Here is a 20,577-nt window from a genome sequence, read left to right as displayed (position 1 = left end):
TGTTCCCCCGTTCAGAAGATTTCACATCTATTTCTGTCCCTGTGACAAACTCAGGACTAAAGGAGTAACTCATCAAATACCAAACAGCTCTGCACCATGCTTTCAGCTAATAGCTTTATTTCCACACACCACCCAGGGTTCTAGGAGGAGGGTCCTTTTTTTGCTAACACAATGAGGCCAGCACTTTGTTTTGGTGAAGTCTTTGTTTGCCCAGGGAGCTCAGTATGTATAGGGGGAGGAGGGGCGGAGAGGCTGCTTTTGTCTGCTGTTCGGCAGCCTGTTGCTCAGGGGAGGGGGCAGCCTGTTGCTGGCAGGGGGGCAGGGGGGAGGCGTGCAGGATGTGAGGCCGCGGGGGGGGGGCCAGCGGGCGTGGGGAGGCACTTTTCCTCTGCCCGGCAGCTCTGCGGGATCCCTGTCCCTGTGGCCAGCTGCTGCAGGCAGAGGCCAGTTGGAGCCGGCCGAAGAGGAGGAGGAGGTGGATTCTAGGACCCAGGTGAGCGAGCCCCGGGGACGCTGCTGCGCTCCGGGAGCCCGGCATGTATAGAGGGGAGGAGGGGCAGAGAGGCTGCTTTTGTCTGCTGTTCGGCAGCCTGTTGCTCAGGGGAGGGGGCAGCCTGTTGCTGGCAGGGGGGTGGGGGTGGGGCAGCGGGCGTGGGGAGGCACTTTTCCTCTGCCCGGCAGCTCTGCGGGACCCCAGTCGAGCCGGCCCGAGGAGGAGGAGGATCCTAGGACCCAGGTGAGCAAGCCCCGGGAATGCTGCTGCGCATGTGCGGGAGTTGCCTCACCCCGTTCGTATCTAGGGATCCGACGTAAGTCGGATCCACGTAAGTCGGGGACTGCCTGTAGTTTGAAGAGAATAGAATGAGAAAGGATGAAGTGATTAGAAGTAGTTTTATCACAGAATATTGAGAAATATTTCTGCCTGACATTTCATCCCTGGCCAACAAGTCAGGTTCAGTGAAGATCTGATAACCCAGAATATTTTGGGAGTGTGCACATGTATTTGAATTTTGGAAACTTAATACCAAATGTAAAGCATCATCAAGCATGAATAACAAAGTAAACACTCCCAGTTGTGTGGCACTTACTTCGGAAAGGGGAGGCTGAGGGAAAGGGGAAGAAATGAGGATTAGAAGCTAATAGAAACAGAATATTATGAGGAGAACTGTACACAAGCACGGGCATGTCAACAGATTAAGAATTAAGTGGAGGAAGTAAACCCACTTTAAGGTACACAGGAGCAGATGGAAAATTTAAGAAACTTCCTCTCCCATCTAAAGAAAAAAAATACACACTCTCTCTCTCTCTCTGCATTGCCCTCAGCTGGTTAACAAAGTCTGAATTTAACAGAGTGACAGATGGGCTGCCGACTCTGCTCCTGGAGACACGACTTCCTACTCCCCTGAAAGGGAGTCAGCATGGGCTGCTTTGTTATCTGGCAACCGCTGTTCCCCCTGAATGCCAGATAACAAAGTTTTCACTGTATAGAGAATGAAACCCAAAGGACATAATTCCTGCAGCAAAAAACAAGAACAATGGCTTAGTGCTTGCTGAATCTTGATAAAGCACTAGAGGATAACAGCCATCTACTGCTATAACAAATTACATTTAGGAATACAAAACTAGGGGAGCTGTGCCCCCTGCTCGCTATGCTTGCCAACCCCCCCTCTCAGGGGGTAGGCAACCCTGGCTCTCCCGCCCAGCCACCTTTCTGTCCCCTTCCACTTGAACCAGCCCAGGCCCTCCCCCCACCAGCCCAGAACCTCTCACTAGCTCAGGCCCTTTTTTCCCCCCGCCCTCCACCAGCCTAACCCTAAACCTCCAGCTACCCAGCCAAGCCCGGCTCTGCCTTCAGCGGCTGGGGAAGGCCGAGGCAGACCGAGGCTGTGGCGCCTCAGCCCTGACTCTCCATGTGGCCTCCAGAAAAGGCCAGGCTGGCAGTTGGTGGGGTTTGGCTCCAGGGATGAAGGGGCAAGGCTAGGGAATGGGCTTTACCTGTCCATGCCTACCCCCTGGCCTGTGGACGCTGTGACATGAGGACATCACTCTGTTGTTCTCTAGGAAAAAATATATACAAAAACAACCTCAACATTTACCTTTTCAGTATCTGCAGGGTTATCACTTTGTCCATTTCCACAGAGTCTGGCATACAGTCTCCAGATGTCTGCGTCACTTGTTACTCTTGAAGTGACTCTACCAAATAGCTCTTGCAATTTCCCCTTCAATCCTGTTGCCACTTCTCCATTATGATCAGCCAGTCCATCCACCACTGCCCTTACCAGAATATTCAGCACCTTAGAAAGCAGTCAGAGAGAGCTTTCAATTTATATCCTGATAAACACCAACTAGTATTAGATGTTGATATCTCTGCAACATTTGGTCTCCAGTGTATACTCTGATAATTTAGTAAATCAAAGACTTTACAACACACAGATGAATAATCTTCCAAAAATGTTCTTATGTAATTACGTGGGATACCAAAAAGTATATAAAGTACATAAGTTTGACCCATTTAAATCTCATTTAGACACTTTGTAAAGGCATTTAATGGGGAAACAGAAATGCAGGAGGCATCTGTCCTCTCTCAAGTGAGCAGTGGTAGGAATGTTGTGCTTTCCCAAAAAGCTGGTGTGAAGGCGGGATTTAGTAGTGGTCCAGGAGCAGGAAGCTGCATATACTAGACACAATTTCAAATTACAAGTGAGCCTTGGCGCTTGTTAAGGTTGCATGACACTTCTGGCAACCTTTTCTTTGTGACTCTCACTACACTTTGAAGCAGAGATTTTAAATTTGGCAGGGGATGACCTTTATGTCAGGGATGTGTCTTTTCCCCAACCTGTGAAAATCTGGCAGTTTGTTCAAGTTATACATCTTTGGGAAAAAAAAAATCACAATTTGCGCATACTCCAGCCTAGGGCTGAGCAGGACTCTTTGCAATTGTAGCTCTGGAGTGCTACAAGCTGAGCTGAGGCTGGCACAGGAGTTGAGAGCATGGGCCCAATCTTTCCTATGTTGCTAATGCCCCTGCTGGGCTAAGATAGTAAGGAGGATGCTGCCTCATTTGAATGTAGATGCAACAAGCGAGTTGGACTAGGGAAGTGGAGAGAATAGGCTGGGGTAGAGTCAGAGGCTGGGAGCCAGGTAGGAAAAAAGTGTGGGGTAATGTGTGTTGCACAGATCACCCTAGTTTTGGTATTTTCTAACTTCTGAGTGCTTGGCATTGCAGTTTTAATATTCTTTATCTCTCTTTACTTTTATGATTACTTCAGAGGGATTCACTGATGTACCTACACCACCTGCTAAACATATAAAGAGCTTAGAACCCCTAAAAAATGAAGATGTGTACAGGAGATTGAAAACACTTGTTATTACATATTCTGTGCTGTTCATAATAATAGTTGTATTTATAACAATAATATTACACATTCCAAATAACATTACTTTAAGCCCGCAAACAACTTTTATTTGTCACTTGAAGTCCTTAAATCAAATAAGTTTTCTTTTTCTTCCTTTAAATCATTTTTTCGGGGTTGAGTTTGGGATGAGGGGGGTTCGGAATGCAGGCGGTCCAGGGGAGAAAGGACAACCATAGCCTTCTCACCCCACAGCAACTTGTGGCCAGGTCAGAAGTAAGGATGTTAAGGATCAGTCAACTATCTGATAAGCAAATACTTATTGGACAGTCAGTTGACTAGGCGACCAGTCGATTCCTGTCCCCCTTGCGCTGCCTCTATATGATAGAGGCAGCAAAGGGAGTGGGGAGGGGGGAGAAGGGGTACTTCAAAGTGGCAGCGTTACACAGCTGATCCTGAGCGTTTCAAAGTGACAGCGCCGCACAGCTGAGGCCCGGCTCAGCTGTGTGGCGCTGACCTTTTGAAATGCCGCCTCTACATTTCAAAGCGCCAGCACCATGTGGAGCCCAGGGTTAGCTGGGGACTCCGCAGCTGATCCTGGAGGCTCCACTCAGCATTTCCACAGAACCCAGGATCAGCTGGGAAGTCCCCAGCTGACTCTGGGTTCTGGGGAAATGCTGCATGGAACCTGCGGACAGCTGGCTCCACGTGACATTTCAAATTGGCAGTGCAACATGGAGCTGACCCCAGACTCCATGAAGGTGCTTCTGCTTTGAAATGCACAAAAGCCCTCACTGGGGACTCTTGTACATTTCAAAGCTAGCACGCTTGCGTGCAGCCCAAAATCAGTGGGACTTCCTACTGGCCCTGGGCTGCATGCAGAGTTCCGCATTTCTCCTTTAAAATGTACAAGAGCCCCACTGCGGGAGCTGACCGATAGCAAATTAACCGATATTTAACATCCTTAGTCAGAAATGCCTGTCTATGGCTGCTGCAGCTGCAGTGGGCACAACCAGAGGAGGGGTGTTATGTTCCCCAGCTGGGGGACAGATACACAATTGAATTCCTGGCACAACCAAACTCCTACTTTGCTTTACGTTTAAGATACAAGAAGAAGCTGGATACTGACTGTCCAATTTTGGTGGTCCTAGCTCTTACTGTTTAAGAGGAGTTCTTAAACAGATTTAAATGGACTAAAGTTTTAAAATACTTAGATGATAGCTCAGTATTTCCAATTAAATGTTTTTCTTAACAGTATAACTGAATTACACTATTTGGTCAAAACCAACAGCAATCAAGTGATGCTTAATTAGGTATTTCAAATTCCTGGTCAGTACATAATACTTTTAAAATGGATGACAATATTACAAAAGTTACTAAAATATTGCGAACTATTATACACAGATAATAGAAAAATAAAAGCAACCACAAAAAACATCCCAGTGGAAAAATCCAAAAACTTTCTATTCAGAGTTGATATCAAACTAACATTTTTATTTAATCTTTTACAAAATTATTAATACATATTTTCTAAATAATTGTTTAAGTTAGTGTGAAGGCAGACCTATTTTTCCTCTGATCAACAGTTAGACTTTTACTCTTGAAGACAGTCGTAGGAAATAAAATATTTGGTGCTGTTACTGAGGGAGTGACAACAATATACAATAATTTTGTGGATAATATGCCCAAATATTAATCAGGTTGTGGTCCTCCTGGGGCTGTAAATTCCAATATGTATACCTTAATATTTCTAATTTTTTTTTAAATACAGAGTCATGTAACAGTTATGCCCTTGAAAGGCAATAAGTAATGTAAATAACACTGTATTCCATTGCTATATCACATTCAATAGTATAAAAACAGATAAATACTACACTGAAGGTTCAATTTGAAAATGAGCTAAAACATAATAATGTCTTGGTTGTATTGCACAGTTGTTAATATTTTTGTTGGAACTGGATGTGATTGCATCCAAACACCAAAGCAGGGTAGCAATCAAGTCACAACTTTCTACCTTCAGACTAAAAATTGTAATGGTAAAACTTTAATTTAAATATCTCAGAGGGAAGTTAAATTCCCATGTCCGCTAATACTCCATATTCAATAGATGTTAAGTTAAAAATGATCCTGTGCAAGCAACATCTTTTATTTTCTTTATGTCTGATTAATAAGCTATTCCTCATAGGATCACTGTCCAAAGCCTCTGGGTGTGTAAGTGTTCCACTATACCAGGATTCCACTTCCTCTCCTATTTTTTGTGACCCATACTAATTTATTATAAACAAACAAACAAAAAAAAGGCACAAGAAAAAATATCCTTAAACATCTTAATTAATGTTAGTTAATGTAGAACAAGGTAATTGCGAAATACAACAATTCCTTTCATATAAAAATACAACTCGTGAAAACATGTTTAAATGCTGCACTGATGCTAATCAAAGCTGAGCTGACAAAGCTCAAGTGAGGAAAGGCACTTCAGATAACAGGTCCCTTGTGATCAAAGTCAGCACTCTGTAATGCAGCTCCCTGTAAATATATTCACTGTAAATACTTTCCCAAATTAAAGCTTAAAATTAAGGAAGAGACCACTAATGAGCCATGTCAGAGAATAGGTGGCTCTTGAAAATGTTAATCACCCTCGCCTCCACCTCCTCATTCAAAATCCCTGTTGGAGAGTGTCCTTACAGAAACACAAGTACAAAAAGTTTTGCTTCTGCCTCTAATTACTAAACATTTTAGCAGCATGAGTCAGTTTTATGAGGATAATACATAATGGGAAGAGGCAGTAGAAATTTTTATTCTATGTGGTTTCCTCTGTGGGATTCTGTATTCATGTTATGCCGCACACTGAACTCACATTCACAGACAGTACAGCATGTCTGTTTGCTCCTGACAGCGATGTTGCAAAACAACCCAGCCACCAATAGAGCATCTGGTATCCTTTGTTATCCTCAGCATGTTAACATAACAGATCAACACTGACTGCTTGGCTCCAGTGATCGGCATTCTGTGAAAAGTTATGTAATTACCACGTTTGGAAGTGCCTCGGATAACATTCCCATACACACCAGAAGTTAAAACAATTGAGGGAGGCAGACACTTAGCTGGTGTAAAGATAGTTTACATCAGCTGAGAATCTGTACAGGAGTGCCCTAAAAACTTGCCAAATGGCATACATTCAGGATTCTTTAATACTAGATTACCTAAGTATTTGCAATATTAAAGGTATTTGCCACAGTAAGTATAGGGAAATATAAAAAATAACAAAAGCAATCATAAATATAAGCAATCTACCATATAGCTACTATATGTCTGTTTGTTCAAGAACTCCTCCTAAACGGTAAGAGCTAGGGCTACCAAATCTGGCACGCAGCTTCCTCTTATAACTTCAAGCAAGGTAAGAGTAGGTTACTCACCTTTAGCAGAAACGGACGTACGGACGTTCTTCAAGATGAGCATCCCCGTGGGTGCTCTACAGCCAGTGTTTATGTGTTCCAGTGCTGCAGACCGGATTCTTCACAGCAGTGCAGGGGGTTGTGCATGAATGGAAGGGGAGATGCACAGCTGCCACTCGGGACTACTGTGCATGCACGGCCACCTTTTCCCTCAGTTCCTTCTCCACCTGGACTCCTGGCCTGGTAACAAAAAGGAGTCTGAAGTAAAAGAGAGGAACAGAGGGTAGTGGAGCACCCACAGGGATACTTATCTTGAACGTCAATTACTGCTAAAGGTGAGTAACCTCTTCTTCAAGACACATCCCTGTGGGTGCTCCATAGCAAGTGACTGAAAAGCAATGTGTCCTATGGAGGTAGGGACTTCAGATCAGGTAAGTAGGCCATTTACAAAACAACCTGCACCACCCTGGTGGAGGAAAGAGGTCCCTGAGAAAGTGGGTAGTGCCTGGCAAAAGTTAGTTTGAGGTCCATGTAGCAGCAGGTAAGTGGATGGTTTGATTGATGTGGAAAGATGATTGGACCTTGGGGAGGAACTTGGGATGGGTGCACAGAGACACCTTGTTGTTGAAGAAGATGGTGTATGGGGGGCAGGTCTGCCACGAGGGCAGCCATTTCCCCTACCTGATGGGCTGATGTTACCGCCACTAGAAATGCCATTTTCAAGGATAGGTGAAGAAGCGAACACGTAGCCATGGGTTCAAATGGGGGCTTTGTGAGGGTGTAAGTCCCAAATTTAATTTCAATGTGTATGTGGAATGGTTACATCTGGGTATAACGTTTGTAGGCCTTTCAGGAATTGCTTCGACCTGGTATGTGCAAAGACCATGATGTCATCAATCTTCTTATGGAATGTTGCGAAAGCTGCCAAGTGTACCTTAATCAAACTGATAGCGAGATGGGAGTTTTTAAAATGCAATAGTAGTCAAGTGTCACAGGTAATGTGACTGTCTCTGGGCTTGCTGCACGGAGTAGCCCAGTGGACAAATTGTGATCTTTTGCCCCTATATGTCTTGCAAGTTGAACGGACTCTACTCTGGAGAAGCACATTTTGTACCTGGGTTTAGCACTGTAGCTTTATCTCTGAGAGCCATCTAGGTAGCAGGCTTTTTGGTGCAGTGTTACAAACTGTGGGTGTGGAACTTGGAGCCCTGGTTGGAAAAGGACCTTCGGATTGCATGGAAGCATGATTGGAGGACAGAGCCATTCTGTTCAAGAGAGGGAACAATGGTTGCCGGGGCCAGAAAGAGGCTACAAGGAAATGTTGACAAGTGAGCTGAATGGCTCTGTGCTCAAGGACATTGATGTGTAGCACCCATTCTGTTGGTGTCCATAGGCCCTGAGTCATGAAGTATTATGTGCGCTCCTCACCCTGTAAAGAGGTATCTGTAGTGATGACTACCATGGGTTTTGGAATTTGAAAGGGGATTCCTAGGCACAGATTCTCTGGTTTTGTCCACCATAATATTGCACTTTTTACTGTGGGAGGAAGAGAGAGGATTTTGGTTAGAGGGTGGAGATTTGGTTTGTAGGTCAACCTGAGCCAGCCCTGAAGGCATCTCATGAAGAGACAAGCATTTGGAACAACAGGGTTTCAGGATGCCATGTGGCCTAGAAGCTGAAGACAGTTGTGCATGAGGACAGGCTGCATTAGGAGCAGCTTAGAACTAGATTGAGAATCTTTAAAAACCTGTCTTGCCATAGAGAGAATATAGCAATAGTTGAATCGAGATGTGCTACAATGAATTGTGTGGATTGAGACGGTGTGAGCACTGATTTTGTCTCCTTTACTAAAATGCCAAAAGATTGAAAATATTCTTGGATGAGATAAGTGCTGCGATGAAAGTCATACTCAGTTCTTGCCTTGATGAGGCAAACATCGACATAAGGGTAGATAATAATGTCCTATTTCTTGAGGTACGCAGTAACCACCACCAGCATCTTTGAAAATAGTCTTGGTGCCCTGGAGAGTCCAAAGGGTAGGACAGTATATTGGTAGTGCTGTGTACCTAAGATGAAACGGAGAAATTGTCCATGAGCATGATGAATAATAATATGGAAATAGGCATCCCTTAAGTCGAGAGACAAAAACCAATCATCCAGCTCCAGAGAAGATATAATGGTAGTTAACATTACCATCTTGAACTTTTGCCTTTTTACGAATGTGTTAAGGGCTCTACGGTCCAAAATTGGATGCTATCCTCCAGTCTTTTTCTGCGAGAGGAAATAATGTGAATAAAATCCTCTCCCATGATATTCCTGTGGGACCACTTTTATAGTGCTGAATTATAGGAGTTGTTTGACCTTTTGTTTCAAGATAGCCTGATGAGAGTGGTCCCTAAAGGGGAACAGAGTAGAAGGGTGGGAGGGTGGGATGGAGTATCCTTATAGATGAATACTACAAACAATCCTATCAGATGTAATGTCTGTGGTGTTGGTAGGTGTAAGGTGGATACCTTGGTCTCAAGTACAGTTGGTATCTATACTGCCTCCTTCTGGTTGCAGGTGTGTGGATGCCAAGAGAGCGGAGTTTCGCCCAGGAATCCTTCACAGAACGAAGGACCTCACTGGTCTCAACTGAAAAGAGATTTTCACCCTCGGATGGTAAGTCCTCCACAGTTGCCTGAATTTCATGAGGAAACGCTGAAGAGTTAAGCCAGGAGGCCCATCTCATAATGACTGCAGTTACTGTTGATCTGGTGGAGGTATCTGCAGCATTGAGAAAAGCTTGTAGAGCTGTTGGTGATATTGCATGGCCTTCCACAATGATCACCTTGAATTCTTGATTGTTGGCTTCGGATATATCCCTCAATAAAAGTGCTGAACTTTGAGTAGTCATTTAAATCATATTTACTAAGGAGTGTGGCATAACTGTCAACTCTGAACTGCAACATGGATGAGGTGTAGGCTTTCCTACCAAACAAATCCAGTCTTTTGCTGTCTTTATCAGCCAGGATGGATCGAGGCAGATGCTGCTTGTTCCTCTGATGGGTGGCATCCACTACCAGAGAATTTGAGAGCAGGGGGTGAAGAGGAATTTCGACCCTTTTGGGGGAACACAGTATTTCCTATCCGCCCTCTTACAGGCTGGGGGGGATAGAGGCAGTGTCTGCCACACAGTTTTGGCAGGCTTCATAACGGCTGGATTAATGGGCAAAGTATCTTGGCCAATGGCATGGCTTGGAGGATATTGGTGAACTCGTGCTGTGTCTCCTGCACCTCCTCCATAGCAATATTCAGGTCAGCTGCAAACCCTCTAAAGAGATCCTGAAAGGGAATAAAGTCATCAGCTATAGTTGGAGGCAGTGGCATGGCTGCCTCATCAGGTGAAGACAATGAATTTGTATCTGGGGATGTAGCCAGGCCTGACTTGCAAGACTGTGGATCAGCAGTTTCCTGCTGCTTCCTCTGTGGAGACTGAGGTGGAGGAGAGGGTACAGGCTGGGAACGTTTCTTTTTCTGATTGTCTTTAGGTAGTCATGCCCATGGGGTCCAATATTGCCACTATGCAGCATAATGCACAGGCGGTGGCATCCACGGGTATGGACCTCAGAGGGGCATGCTCACTGGATGCTTAAAGGTGGGATGAGTTGAAGACACATATTTCGGTACTGGGCAATAACTGGGGTGAGAATGATAGCCCCTCCTCATTGTCATCATCGCTGGAGAAAAGTGGAGGTGATGAGACATGTTTTGGTAACACTGATGGAGGTGACTTGTTGGTACCAAGGAATGGAGAATTAAATGTAGATGAAACAGCAAGGTCTCCCCGGTGTAAATACCTGGGTGCCAGAGTAGTTGGTACCATGAACGGTACCAGGGCTGGCGTGGTTGTGGTTGGCACCAATGTGGGATGCAGTGCTGAGGTAGATATGATGCTATTGGTGGGACAGTGCTGATGAACTGCATGGCTGGTTGCTGTGGTACAGTGGCAATAGGCATTGGTGCTGAGAGTTCAACAGTCTGGTTACTTGGTGCTATAGTATGTGCCGAGACACGAGAGGCAGGCACAGAAGGGCTTGTAGCCTCAGTACGGGCTCCGTGGGTACCGTGCCTGGAGAAAGTCTGATCAATGCTAGAAGTGCCCAGGGTGTCAAGTGCTGAGGCGAGGTGACCTCTCAGCCCTTGGTACCGATTTTTCGGTTGTGCGCTGCTTAGGCGACTGCCCCTTGTGCTCCCGTCTTTGGGGATTCCCCTCCCTTTTTAAGTCTTGTCAAGACCTTGTGTGCCAAGGTCCAAGGAGGGATGTTGTGCCTTTTCTAACAATCATTTTCAGGCTGAGGTCCCTGCCACTGCGCCTCAAGTTTGGCGCAGTGCTGGCAGTCCTGTTGAACATGGGACTCCCTGAGGCATTTCACTTAGCGTGTCCATCGGACACAGATATGGCATCATTACAGGCCAAACGACATTTAAAGCCTGGTGACCCTGGCATTGTGGTGAATGCAAACAGTGGGAGATTAAGTTGGCGAAAACTGGAGGTTTTCTTGTTTTGTTTTAAGGTAGATGAATTTGGATAAGGCATAGGGTAACTGAGGAAGAAAGAACTAAAAATTTAACTACTTATCTACAGGATTAATGAAGAGTGATGAGCACTGCTGAGCTCAGTCTTAAGCTGGGGATGGTAAGAAGGAACTGAGGGGGAGGGTGGCCACGCATGCACAATAGATCCGAGTGGCACACATACTCCTCCCCTGCCACAAATGCAAGGCCCCCATGCACTGCTGTGAAGAATCTGGTCTGCAGCGCTGGGACGCACCAACACCTGCTGTGGAGACCTATAGGAACCTCTCTCGAAGAAGGGTTTAGGTACGCCAAGAAAATGGGATTTACCTGGAACGGGTCTGCTTCTCATTAAACCACACAGAAAAAAGACAGAATCACCAGGAAAGTGCAAGGAGCTGGCTGGGGGTACATCCTCCTCTCTGGGACTGCCCCAATCTGGAGCCTCCCAGCCCACAGGTGCCCTTTTAGGGAGAGCAGGAAGTGCTGAAGCTCTCCTACCTCCTCTGATTCATATGGGAACACTGCTCACTATTCCCCATCAGGGAACAAGAGGAAAGTACATAGTTTGTTGCATTCCTCACGCTGGCTGGGGCTTGCAGGGGGCAGACATACCTTGACCTGCCCCACCTGAGGGACATGTACTACTCCCTTAGCAGTACCTGCTGGAGCTGCAGCAGCCATGGAAAGACACTTCTCACCTGGCTCCAAGCTGTTGTGGTGAGAGGGGACTGGAGTAGTCCTCTTTTCCCAGGCAGCCTACATACTGAACCCCTCATTCCCAATTGCTCCCCAGAGCAATGATTCAAATAATGCACATACATTTTCATTTTATTTTCCAAAAAAACAAAAATTCATTGAGTTAGGAAACCCAAACAATTTCAGGTAAATCTAGGTTTTTTATATTGGGGAAAAATTGTCAAATTTTAAGGGCCAGGACTATAAAAAGGAATGCTAAGAATAACATGCACATGATTTTAGTGACACTATTCAGGAATCAGTTTTTAATACTACTTGATATAATATAGCCCTTTATTCAACCTTAATTCTTACCGATCAATATAGATGTATGTATGTATGGTGAACGTTATGTTTCTTAAAAGGTGCCAAAGAATCTCCTTCAAGTTTTTTCCTTCAACTAATATCTAGGTGCCATGACCAACAGTCTGTCTTGCGAACATGTTCCATTCAATCATTTTTGTTCTGATTAATGAGCTTTAAAATGTACACATTGTAAATGTAAGTGTTCATATTGCAAATCTGAGAAGGAGCTGTAAGCTAAGGAGAAGGAGAGGAAGCTTTCTTATATATGAAAGGCAGTGCTGTCACTTAATATATTCATTTTTAATATCTTAAAAACTCCAGCGTTAGCTTAGACATGTGATCCATGGAAAGATCAACTGTTAGTGTACCACATCTCAGTTTTCCCAAGATGACTGTTATTTTAGATATAGGAATGAATATTATTTTCTCTTTATAATTTGACTATAGCCTCTGTAATGTGTACACATTCAATCTCACAAAATATCCTATAGCCTATTATATTTCCCACCCTGAAGGGATCTGTGATATCATTAGATAACTAGAATAACTCAGGAGCATCTTTTCCCACAATTACATTGTGTGGTCACAAGTCCAAAACAGAAAAGCTATGACCTCGTGTACAACTAGAAAACATAATATAATTCAATTACCAACTCCTTTTAATAAAATTGTATTTGTTTAAAACGTATTTGTATAATATGCTGAAATAAAATTAAGAATCTTAACACAGCATACAAAAAGAGAGATATTCTAAATTACTTCAATTACACACTAAATATACATTAGTACATGTAGTCTTATATCGGACAATACTGAAACAATGGGCTACGAAGCACACCTTGGGTGATTTTTTAATGTATAAGAGATAGCTGCATTAGTCTGTTTTCGCAAAAACAGCAAGGAGTCAGGTGGCACTTTAAAGACTAACATATTTATTAGGATAAACTTAAACAACAAATGGTCTGGTAGCACTTTATAGACTAACAAAACATGTAGATGGTATCATAAGCTTCCGAACATTTATTAGGGTATTAGAGCATAAGCTTTCATGAGCTTCAACTCACTTCCTCAGATTCTGAAGAGAAAAGGGGATTTTTCTCTTCACCATCTGAGGGAGTGTGTCATCGCTCACAAAAACTTATTCTCTAATGCTCTAATAAATGTGTTAAGTCTTTGAAGTGCAGCTGGACTCCTTGTTTTTTTTAACGTATGGGTCAAGGACTTGTACTGTTAAAGCATTATGCACTAATTTATATGTAGCCTCCTAATTTAGATTGTTATTTTATACTGATTTGTCCAATGTTTATGTTCTTCCCCCTTTCTTTCTTGACATGTCAATTAATACAGCTGAATGTATCTATCAAGAACATCAAGTTGTGTTGGCATGGAAAGAGGCATTACACACACCAACTTCCACTTAGCCACATCTACAGTCTATTTGTTTTTATCTATATATTTTTAGCTATGAGAGTACTTTGTACCTCTCTAAGCAATTATTGATATAAGCCTTCCTGTAATTCTTAATCAGATTTAGGGTTGTTCACAACCACATATGAAAATCCCTCTAATTGCATAAAGCTACGTTAAAGAGAATATGCAGAAACTTGGAAGACTTTTGAAGGTTCCTTTCTACTAGGACACCATAAATGGAAACTCAGGACATCTAAAATTGATACAGTCCTAAAAAAACAAAAAACAGTTTGTGATTGAAAATTGTATGGGAGAACAGAACAGAAAGGAAAATTATGTAACAAAATGGAAAATCATTCTAACCACTATGCTAAAAGCGTAAGTGAATATCCAAAATACAATCCTAAAAACACACTTGATTCTGAAAGGAGCATGTACCAGCACAAAACACGTGAAGTCTCACAGCAGAAAAGGCACACTTTTTGACATGTTATGTGAATGCAGGACATTTTACTCTGTTAGGCTAATGATAATTTGATCAACCAGAGTGATATTAGGATCAGTTCTGGACTGTATTGTATAACACAAATATTATCTGAATTAGTAATTCAGAAAGTCACTTCATATCTAGAAAATTTACACTATGTCTCCATGAATAAACAGGATTCCTTGCTAATTACAGCATCGTAGCTGCCAACAGACTAATCCTTTCCATATGGAACACTATAGTTTCCATAGATATTGATTTGTGCTTGAAATACACGAGAGAGCTTTAAAACATTTCAGTGTTAGATATCTCAAATGTGACTGATTTTACTGATACGGAACCACCACTGACTTGCGTGTGGCAGTTTTATACAACTGATTAATACTAATACTTGAGCACTTCTGGCACTTAAAAAGTAAACCAACAAAACAAGAAAGGCAAGCAAGATTCCTTTTGACTACCATAGTATAGATTGTTCTTCACATTGCAGGATCAAACTCAATGTTTGTCATGGCTATAAAGCACATTTAATATTAAAAAACAAACATACCAACAATAGCTTTCATTTACTGTAGTGAAAGGCATATAAAGTTCATCCATTACATTTTCAGTTGTGGATTATGCAGGTTTAAAATCACAATTACATATTTTTCAATACATGAAATTTAATTCATTTGCAAAGGTTTGCTTTTATAAGATATTCACTTTCAAATGTATGGGGAAAAAATCATAACCTTACTACAGCTGAATGGTTTAAAACAATCTGTATTAATAATTACAGTGAGATACGTAACAGTGCATGAAATATGAAAAAAATCCCCAACAGTTTAATTTAGGGAGGGACCTGAGCAGCAAACTCTAAATCTACTCTTCCCCAAAGCCAGAGTAGTGTTTTCATCTCCCCTCTTTATAATCAAAGTCTCATAAAGAAGCAGACTTGCCTGGATATCTTTCATTGCAAATAATGCTATCAGTATTGAAATGTTCTTGATAATGATGCAAATAACCGCTACAAAAAAAAAAAAGAAAAGAAAAAGACTATATATGAACATGTAAAAACATAAAAAGTAATCTGTCTGACCTGCACATCTTTGTACTTTTCTTGTAAATCCATGAGCCGATGATAAGCTTTTATTGCTTCTGAAAACTCTCCAATGTCTGTACTGGTAACAAGATAGTTCTCCCAAATCTGCCAGTGTTCATAGTTACACTTGAGCGCTTCTTGAAGAGTGCGAAATGCTTTGTTTCTAGTTAAGAATAAAAAGAAAATATTTGGTATTTAATATATTAAAAGCATTTTGTATTTACTTAAAGGCTACATAATTCACAAATACATTTTGAAAACTGATGCAACATTAAGATTAGTTGCTCAGAATTTACATGAAAGTCTGGGAATCACTTTCTTTCAATCCCTTCCACTCAAACCAGTTAATTCCACAGATGTGTGTGTTTCTCTCTCTCCGATACCAATTGTCCTTAGTGAGAATGACATGGCTGTTGGCCTTGCCACAATAATTTCTCCTCTATTACTGTTCTAGAGACATATATTGGATCAGTGGTCTTTGACCACTTTCAATTCCTATGTCCCTGGAACAGCCACACAAGCAGACCATGGGTTTGCTTCCTGAGAACTCAACCTCCGGTGTTGAGCCATTTTTTATATGCCTTCCTTTGCAAAAGACATTGTTAGCCCTTTACTTAAGTAATCACAGAAAATGAAAATACTCCATCAATCTCCCCTCACACATAATCCTCAAAAGAAAAACAACATAATTTACTGTCTTAAGTTGTCTACAAATACTTGACTGATCAAACATAAGGTTTTGATCAAGATGCACAAATATTATTGTCATTAACCAAAAGCGATAAATAGAGTTTTAGCGCTTTTCTGATTAAAAGCAATGAAAGGAGCACTAGTATAATGGACAGTATTTCTGTTATGCATATAAAGAAAATAATACAATACATGCAACAATATTATATAAGAAAAGAAACTAGAAAGCAGGTGTTATTTGAGCACTTTAGGCCATTTGTATTGATATTTTTAATCTAGAAACTGAATTCTGCCAACTAATGACGACAACACAATCAACCTCTCACTGAGGTTGTAATTGATTTTTGAAAAATAAAACAGCTTTTTAATGCTCAGTTATTACCAGGGAAGGAAATATGAAAGTGACAACATTTCACAGCACAACAAAAAAAATTTTCAACACTTAATATTTTTTGTGTCTGTTAAGGGCATGAAATACTTCACAATTTTGGCATAAGTTTCTCTGGATAATAACTACACCACAAAAACATGGAGAGGGGCTGTCAGGGCTTACTGGAGAAAGACTGTCTGCTTTATGTCTGAAGGAGAGGAAGTCAGAAACTGCTGCAAAGAGGTAGGCATTTGGTAGCATTCACTCACTTCTTCAAGAATGTGGGGTTTGAAAGATTTAAAGATACAAACCCTTCCTTATTACATGCAGCAAGGAAAGCCAACAACCAGATTCCTTCTACTAGTAGAGGCAAACATCAAGTTGGGTTAGGACCTGTTGTGGACATCATGCTAGTTGCTCTTGCATACAGTTTCAGTGGAGTGAGTTTTTTGCCTTCTCCCAGCAAGGACCCGGGAGAACCTTTTTGGATATGAAGAATATATGGTAGGCCATATATGGTAACTTATTTCATAAGGTTGGGTGGAGATACAATGCAGGTACTCCACCGGGAAGGCATCCAGAGATCAAATAAATGGCATGGAAAGGACTTAAAAGGAGATCCTTGGGGGAAAAAAAAAAAAAAAAAACAACCCTGAATGGGGGAGGCGTTTCAGGTACTCTTGACTGGTATGGCAGGGGGACAAACTCTCCCCCCCCCCCCGCCCTCTATTGTCATTGTCCACCTTATACCTCCTACAAAGGTGGTAGATGATAAGGTCCAAGCACTGAGTTGGTGGGGGACCGGGATGGAAATAAAAGGAGGCTAGGGGAGCCCCAAGTAATGATTAAAAGTAATATGGATTGACCTGCACACCAGTTTTCATCTGCTGTGTAGTCCCAGACATCTGTATAATAAAGTTGTGTCTGATTAAAACCCATATCACTTGTCTCCATTCTTCTTTCAGTATACCCAGACAATACCATAAAATTGAAGTCATAGTAAAAAAAAAAAAGTTAAGTAGAATAGATTGCTAAATAGTGCCTTAGTCCCGTGCTGTAAATGGACAGGCAAAAATCATTCTGATGTAGGTGCCAAAGAGAACAACATCCTTTGACTGGAAAAAAAATACTGTGCATTAACTACTTCTGAATTAAAACACTGCATTTTGAGACCACGTCTTCACTAGCAGGAAGATTGATGCTCTGATAGGGATGTTAAATTTAGATTAATCAACTAATCGAATAGTTGATGGAATTTCCATTGACTACTCGATTAGTCGATAAGGGCGCCACTGCCTCTGAAATGTAGCAAGAGCCACACTGACTCTTGCTACATTTCAAAAGCAAAATGCACATGGAGGACATGGCAAGCAGGGGACTCAAGCAGTCCCCGGCTGGCCCCGTGCTCCTCGCAGCTGTGAAAGTAGAAAGAATTATACTGTAAGAGAAAGATGAATTGTGCTGTAATAATTGAATAAGTTGAAGGAATTCTGTTTGTCTTTTAAGAGGAAGAAGAAAAGTATGTTAATGTTGATTGTAGGTATGCAGATCAAGGTGCTAGCCAGATGGGCCTAAGTTTAACAGGAAAAGGAACATTAGGTGTTAGGCAGAAAGCAATTCCAGATAATCAAGGAGATATGGACAGGAGATTGCTGTGTGCTTGATATTGAAATGAAGATACTTAACCACACTAATAATGTGAAGTTTTGCCCCTCTTTTGATCCTGTTAACTTGGCCTTTTGACTGTATAAATCAAGGGGTTTGAACCTTGTTTGAGGCTCACATTTTCTGGATGCATTTTAGCAGAGCTTTGCTGAAATAAACAGAGCGGTCTGACAAATCTGTGAGTCCTGTCTGACTTTGACACAGCACTTCTTCTGGAATGTACAAGATCCCTTCTCTTGCTACATTTCCAATATGGAAGCACCTCCAGTTCCTTCCACCCCCACAGAGACAGCGCTGGGGGGGAACCAGTTTTAAACAGATTCCCTCCAGCACTGGCTCCTGCTTCCCCTACCTTGCTGCCTCTTTCTGATAGAGGCGGGGGAGGGGGGGTAGGGGGGGCAACTATAAGCATATGCATATTGAATAGTCGACTAGTCGCTTACATCCCTATGCTCTGGCATTTGATCTTCTGGAGTTTGATTTAGCAGGTCTAGTAAAGACTCACCAACTTGAACGCTGAGATTGCCCCGGTCAGCACCAATACTCCTTGATTTGCAAGGAGTAAGGAACGCACCCATCCACCTCCCGCTGTGGAGACAGCACCAAGGTCAAATTAAGGTACACTGACTCCAGCTACGCAATTAATGTAGCTGGAGTTGTGTATCTTAATTCCTCCTTCCAGGTAAGTATACACAAAGCCTGAGTGACTGCATAACCAGCCTGGCTTGTGAACTGGCAACAAGCTGTCCTTTTCAGAGTTCAACAGGCACAATGAATACATAAGTAACTGTATGATTCAAGCTTCCTGATTTCTGAGGGTGAAGTAACTTCAAGACTTTCACAAAGACACCAGGACAAGTACAGAAAATAAATAGCACAGACAAGTACAGAAAATTCTCTCAATTAACCTGTTCTTCTAATATAAAGCCCTTGCGAGAATATTATCAAAAGGCATCTATAGGAAACTTTATAATATTAAAGTCTCAAATTACAGAAATCTGAATTAGGTGATTTGAGTCTGGGTTTCATCTATTAATGGTTAATTTAGAGGAAAAAACCAAAAAGTAGACTATTATGTGTATGCATCTCTATCTGCTGAATGGTGATTAATTTTTAATGAGAGTCATTGAAGGACACCTAATGGGAGACTACAAAAAAGAGTAGAGGGCTGGTATTAATGAGTAAACCCAACTGTGAGAATAATATCCGTGTTGGGAAAAAGGAAATCTGAAATATTTATTTTGGAAGCAGTATTCCCTAAAGCTTTTGAAGTACCTACTTTTGTTTCAATCTGATATATGCAGTTGATAAATTGTTCCAGGCTTCAGCATTCTGCAATTACAAAAATAGTTAAAAAAAATCAAAGACATTCTGCTTATTTGGGAAAAACAATCTGAACAGCACATGAAATTATACTAGATTTACATGATGAATTTTCCTGTTCATGTACATATATATTAATAAATACAAATACATGTTAAATACTAAGGTTGCAATGACATGAATTAAAAATATTAAATTTGCACAATAAATAACATTGTAGCAATAGTCAAATAAGATAAATGCTTAAATGGCAATACTTAAATTAATTCTATTCTAGCACTCCATATATTGAGTCTGATTCTGTTTTCAGTTACACTGATGAAAATCTGGAGTAAGTCTGTTGAAGTCAGAAGTAAAAATGGTCTAAATCCAAAATAAGAAGAGAACCAGAATATTTCAGTGAAATTCACTCTTGAGCTTAAGACAGCAGCCATATGGACCATTCAAGGCTCCAGTGTCTTGCAGGCTTAGGTTAGACTTAACTAGTATACTGGTCTTATGATAGACTTATGCACAGAATGAAATTTCACCTGCTATTACTAAGGGTACGTTCACACTACAAGTGCTATAATGGCACAGCTGCAGTGCTGCTGCTACACTGTTGTCATACAGTACTGAAGACACTTGCTACTGAGATGCAAAGTGTTTCTCCATTGCTATAGCAAATCTATCCTCTGGAACAGAGATAGCTAGGTCTAGAGAAGAATTCTTCCATCAACTTCACTGTGTCTATACTGGGGCTTGAGGTTAGGCTAATTATGTCTCTTGCAGGGTATACATTTTTCATACATCAGAGGGGTAGCCGTGTTAGTCTGAATCTTCAAAAGCGGTGAGGAGTCCTGTGGCACCTTATAGACTAACTGAAGTGTTGGAGCATAAGCTTTCGTGGGCAAGACCCACTTCGTCAGATGCTTTGCCCACGAAAGCTTATGCTCCAACACTTCAGTTAGTCTATAAGGTGCCACAGGACTCCTCGCTGATTTTTCATACAACTGATCAACATAGCTAGGTCAACCTAAGTTTTAGGTGTAGATGGACTAAGAGCCTAATCCTGAACCCTTTACTCATATAACTAGTCCCATTTAAGCCATCAGGAAATCAAATGGTCTATTCCTCTGAATACAGATAGGACTGCACTGCTTCAAACAAGTCAGAATGATTTCAATAAAAAGCTGACTTTAATTTATAGTTGAACAATA

At 41.8% G+C, this 20,577-nt stretch overlaps 1 protein-coding gene and 1 long non-coding RNA gene across 5 annotated transcripts in view; one reads left to right on the top strand and one right to left on the bottom strand.

The window, feature by feature from the left end:
• The window catches only part of TTC27 (tetratricopeptide repeat domain 27), a 174,602-nt gene that overhangs the window by 16,996 nt on the left and 137,029 nt on the right, over nucleotides 1-20,577 (bottom strand). For all 3 annotated transcript variants that reach the window (XM_006131309.4, XM_006131310.4, XM_025188780.2), the window contains 3 exons: nucleotides 19,335-19,387; nucleotides 15,328-15,493; nucleotides 2,097-2,294 (listed from right to left, as the gene is read on the bottom strand). In XM_006131309.4, coding sequence (XP_006131371.2) covers nucleotides 2,097-2,294; nucleotides 15,328-15,493; nucleotides 19,335-19,387 — 417 coding nt within the window. The remainder of the gene's footprint in view (nucleotides 1-2,096; nucleotides 2,295-15,327; nucleotides 15,494-19,334; nucleotides 19,388-20,577) is intronic.
• LOC102451684 (uncharacterized) overlaps nucleotides 365-20,577 on the top strand; it is a 42,589-nt gene continuing 22,376 nt past the window's right edge. Inside the window, exons 1-2 of one of the 2 annotated variants that reach the window (XR_012902858.1) lie at nucleotides 365-493; nucleotides 9,311-9,409. This is a non-coding gene — a long non-coding RNA (uncharacterized LOC102451684). Of the gene's footprint in view, nucleotides 737-9,310; nucleotides 9,410-20,577 lie in introns of both variants that reach the window. The other variant, XR_012902857.1, reaches the window with a different exon arrangement.

Source organism: Pelodiscus sinensis, chromosome 3, assembly GCF_049634645.1.
Source record: "Pelodiscus sinensis isolate JC-2024 chromosome 3, ASM4963464v1, whole genome shotgun sequence".
NCBI classification, from domain to species: Eukaryota; Metazoa; Chordata; order Testudines; family Trionychidae; genus Pelodiscus; species Pelodiscus sinensis.
The sequence above is the reverse complement of the archived record's forward strand: the minus strand, read 5'-3'. Positions and strand labels throughout refer to the sequence as shown.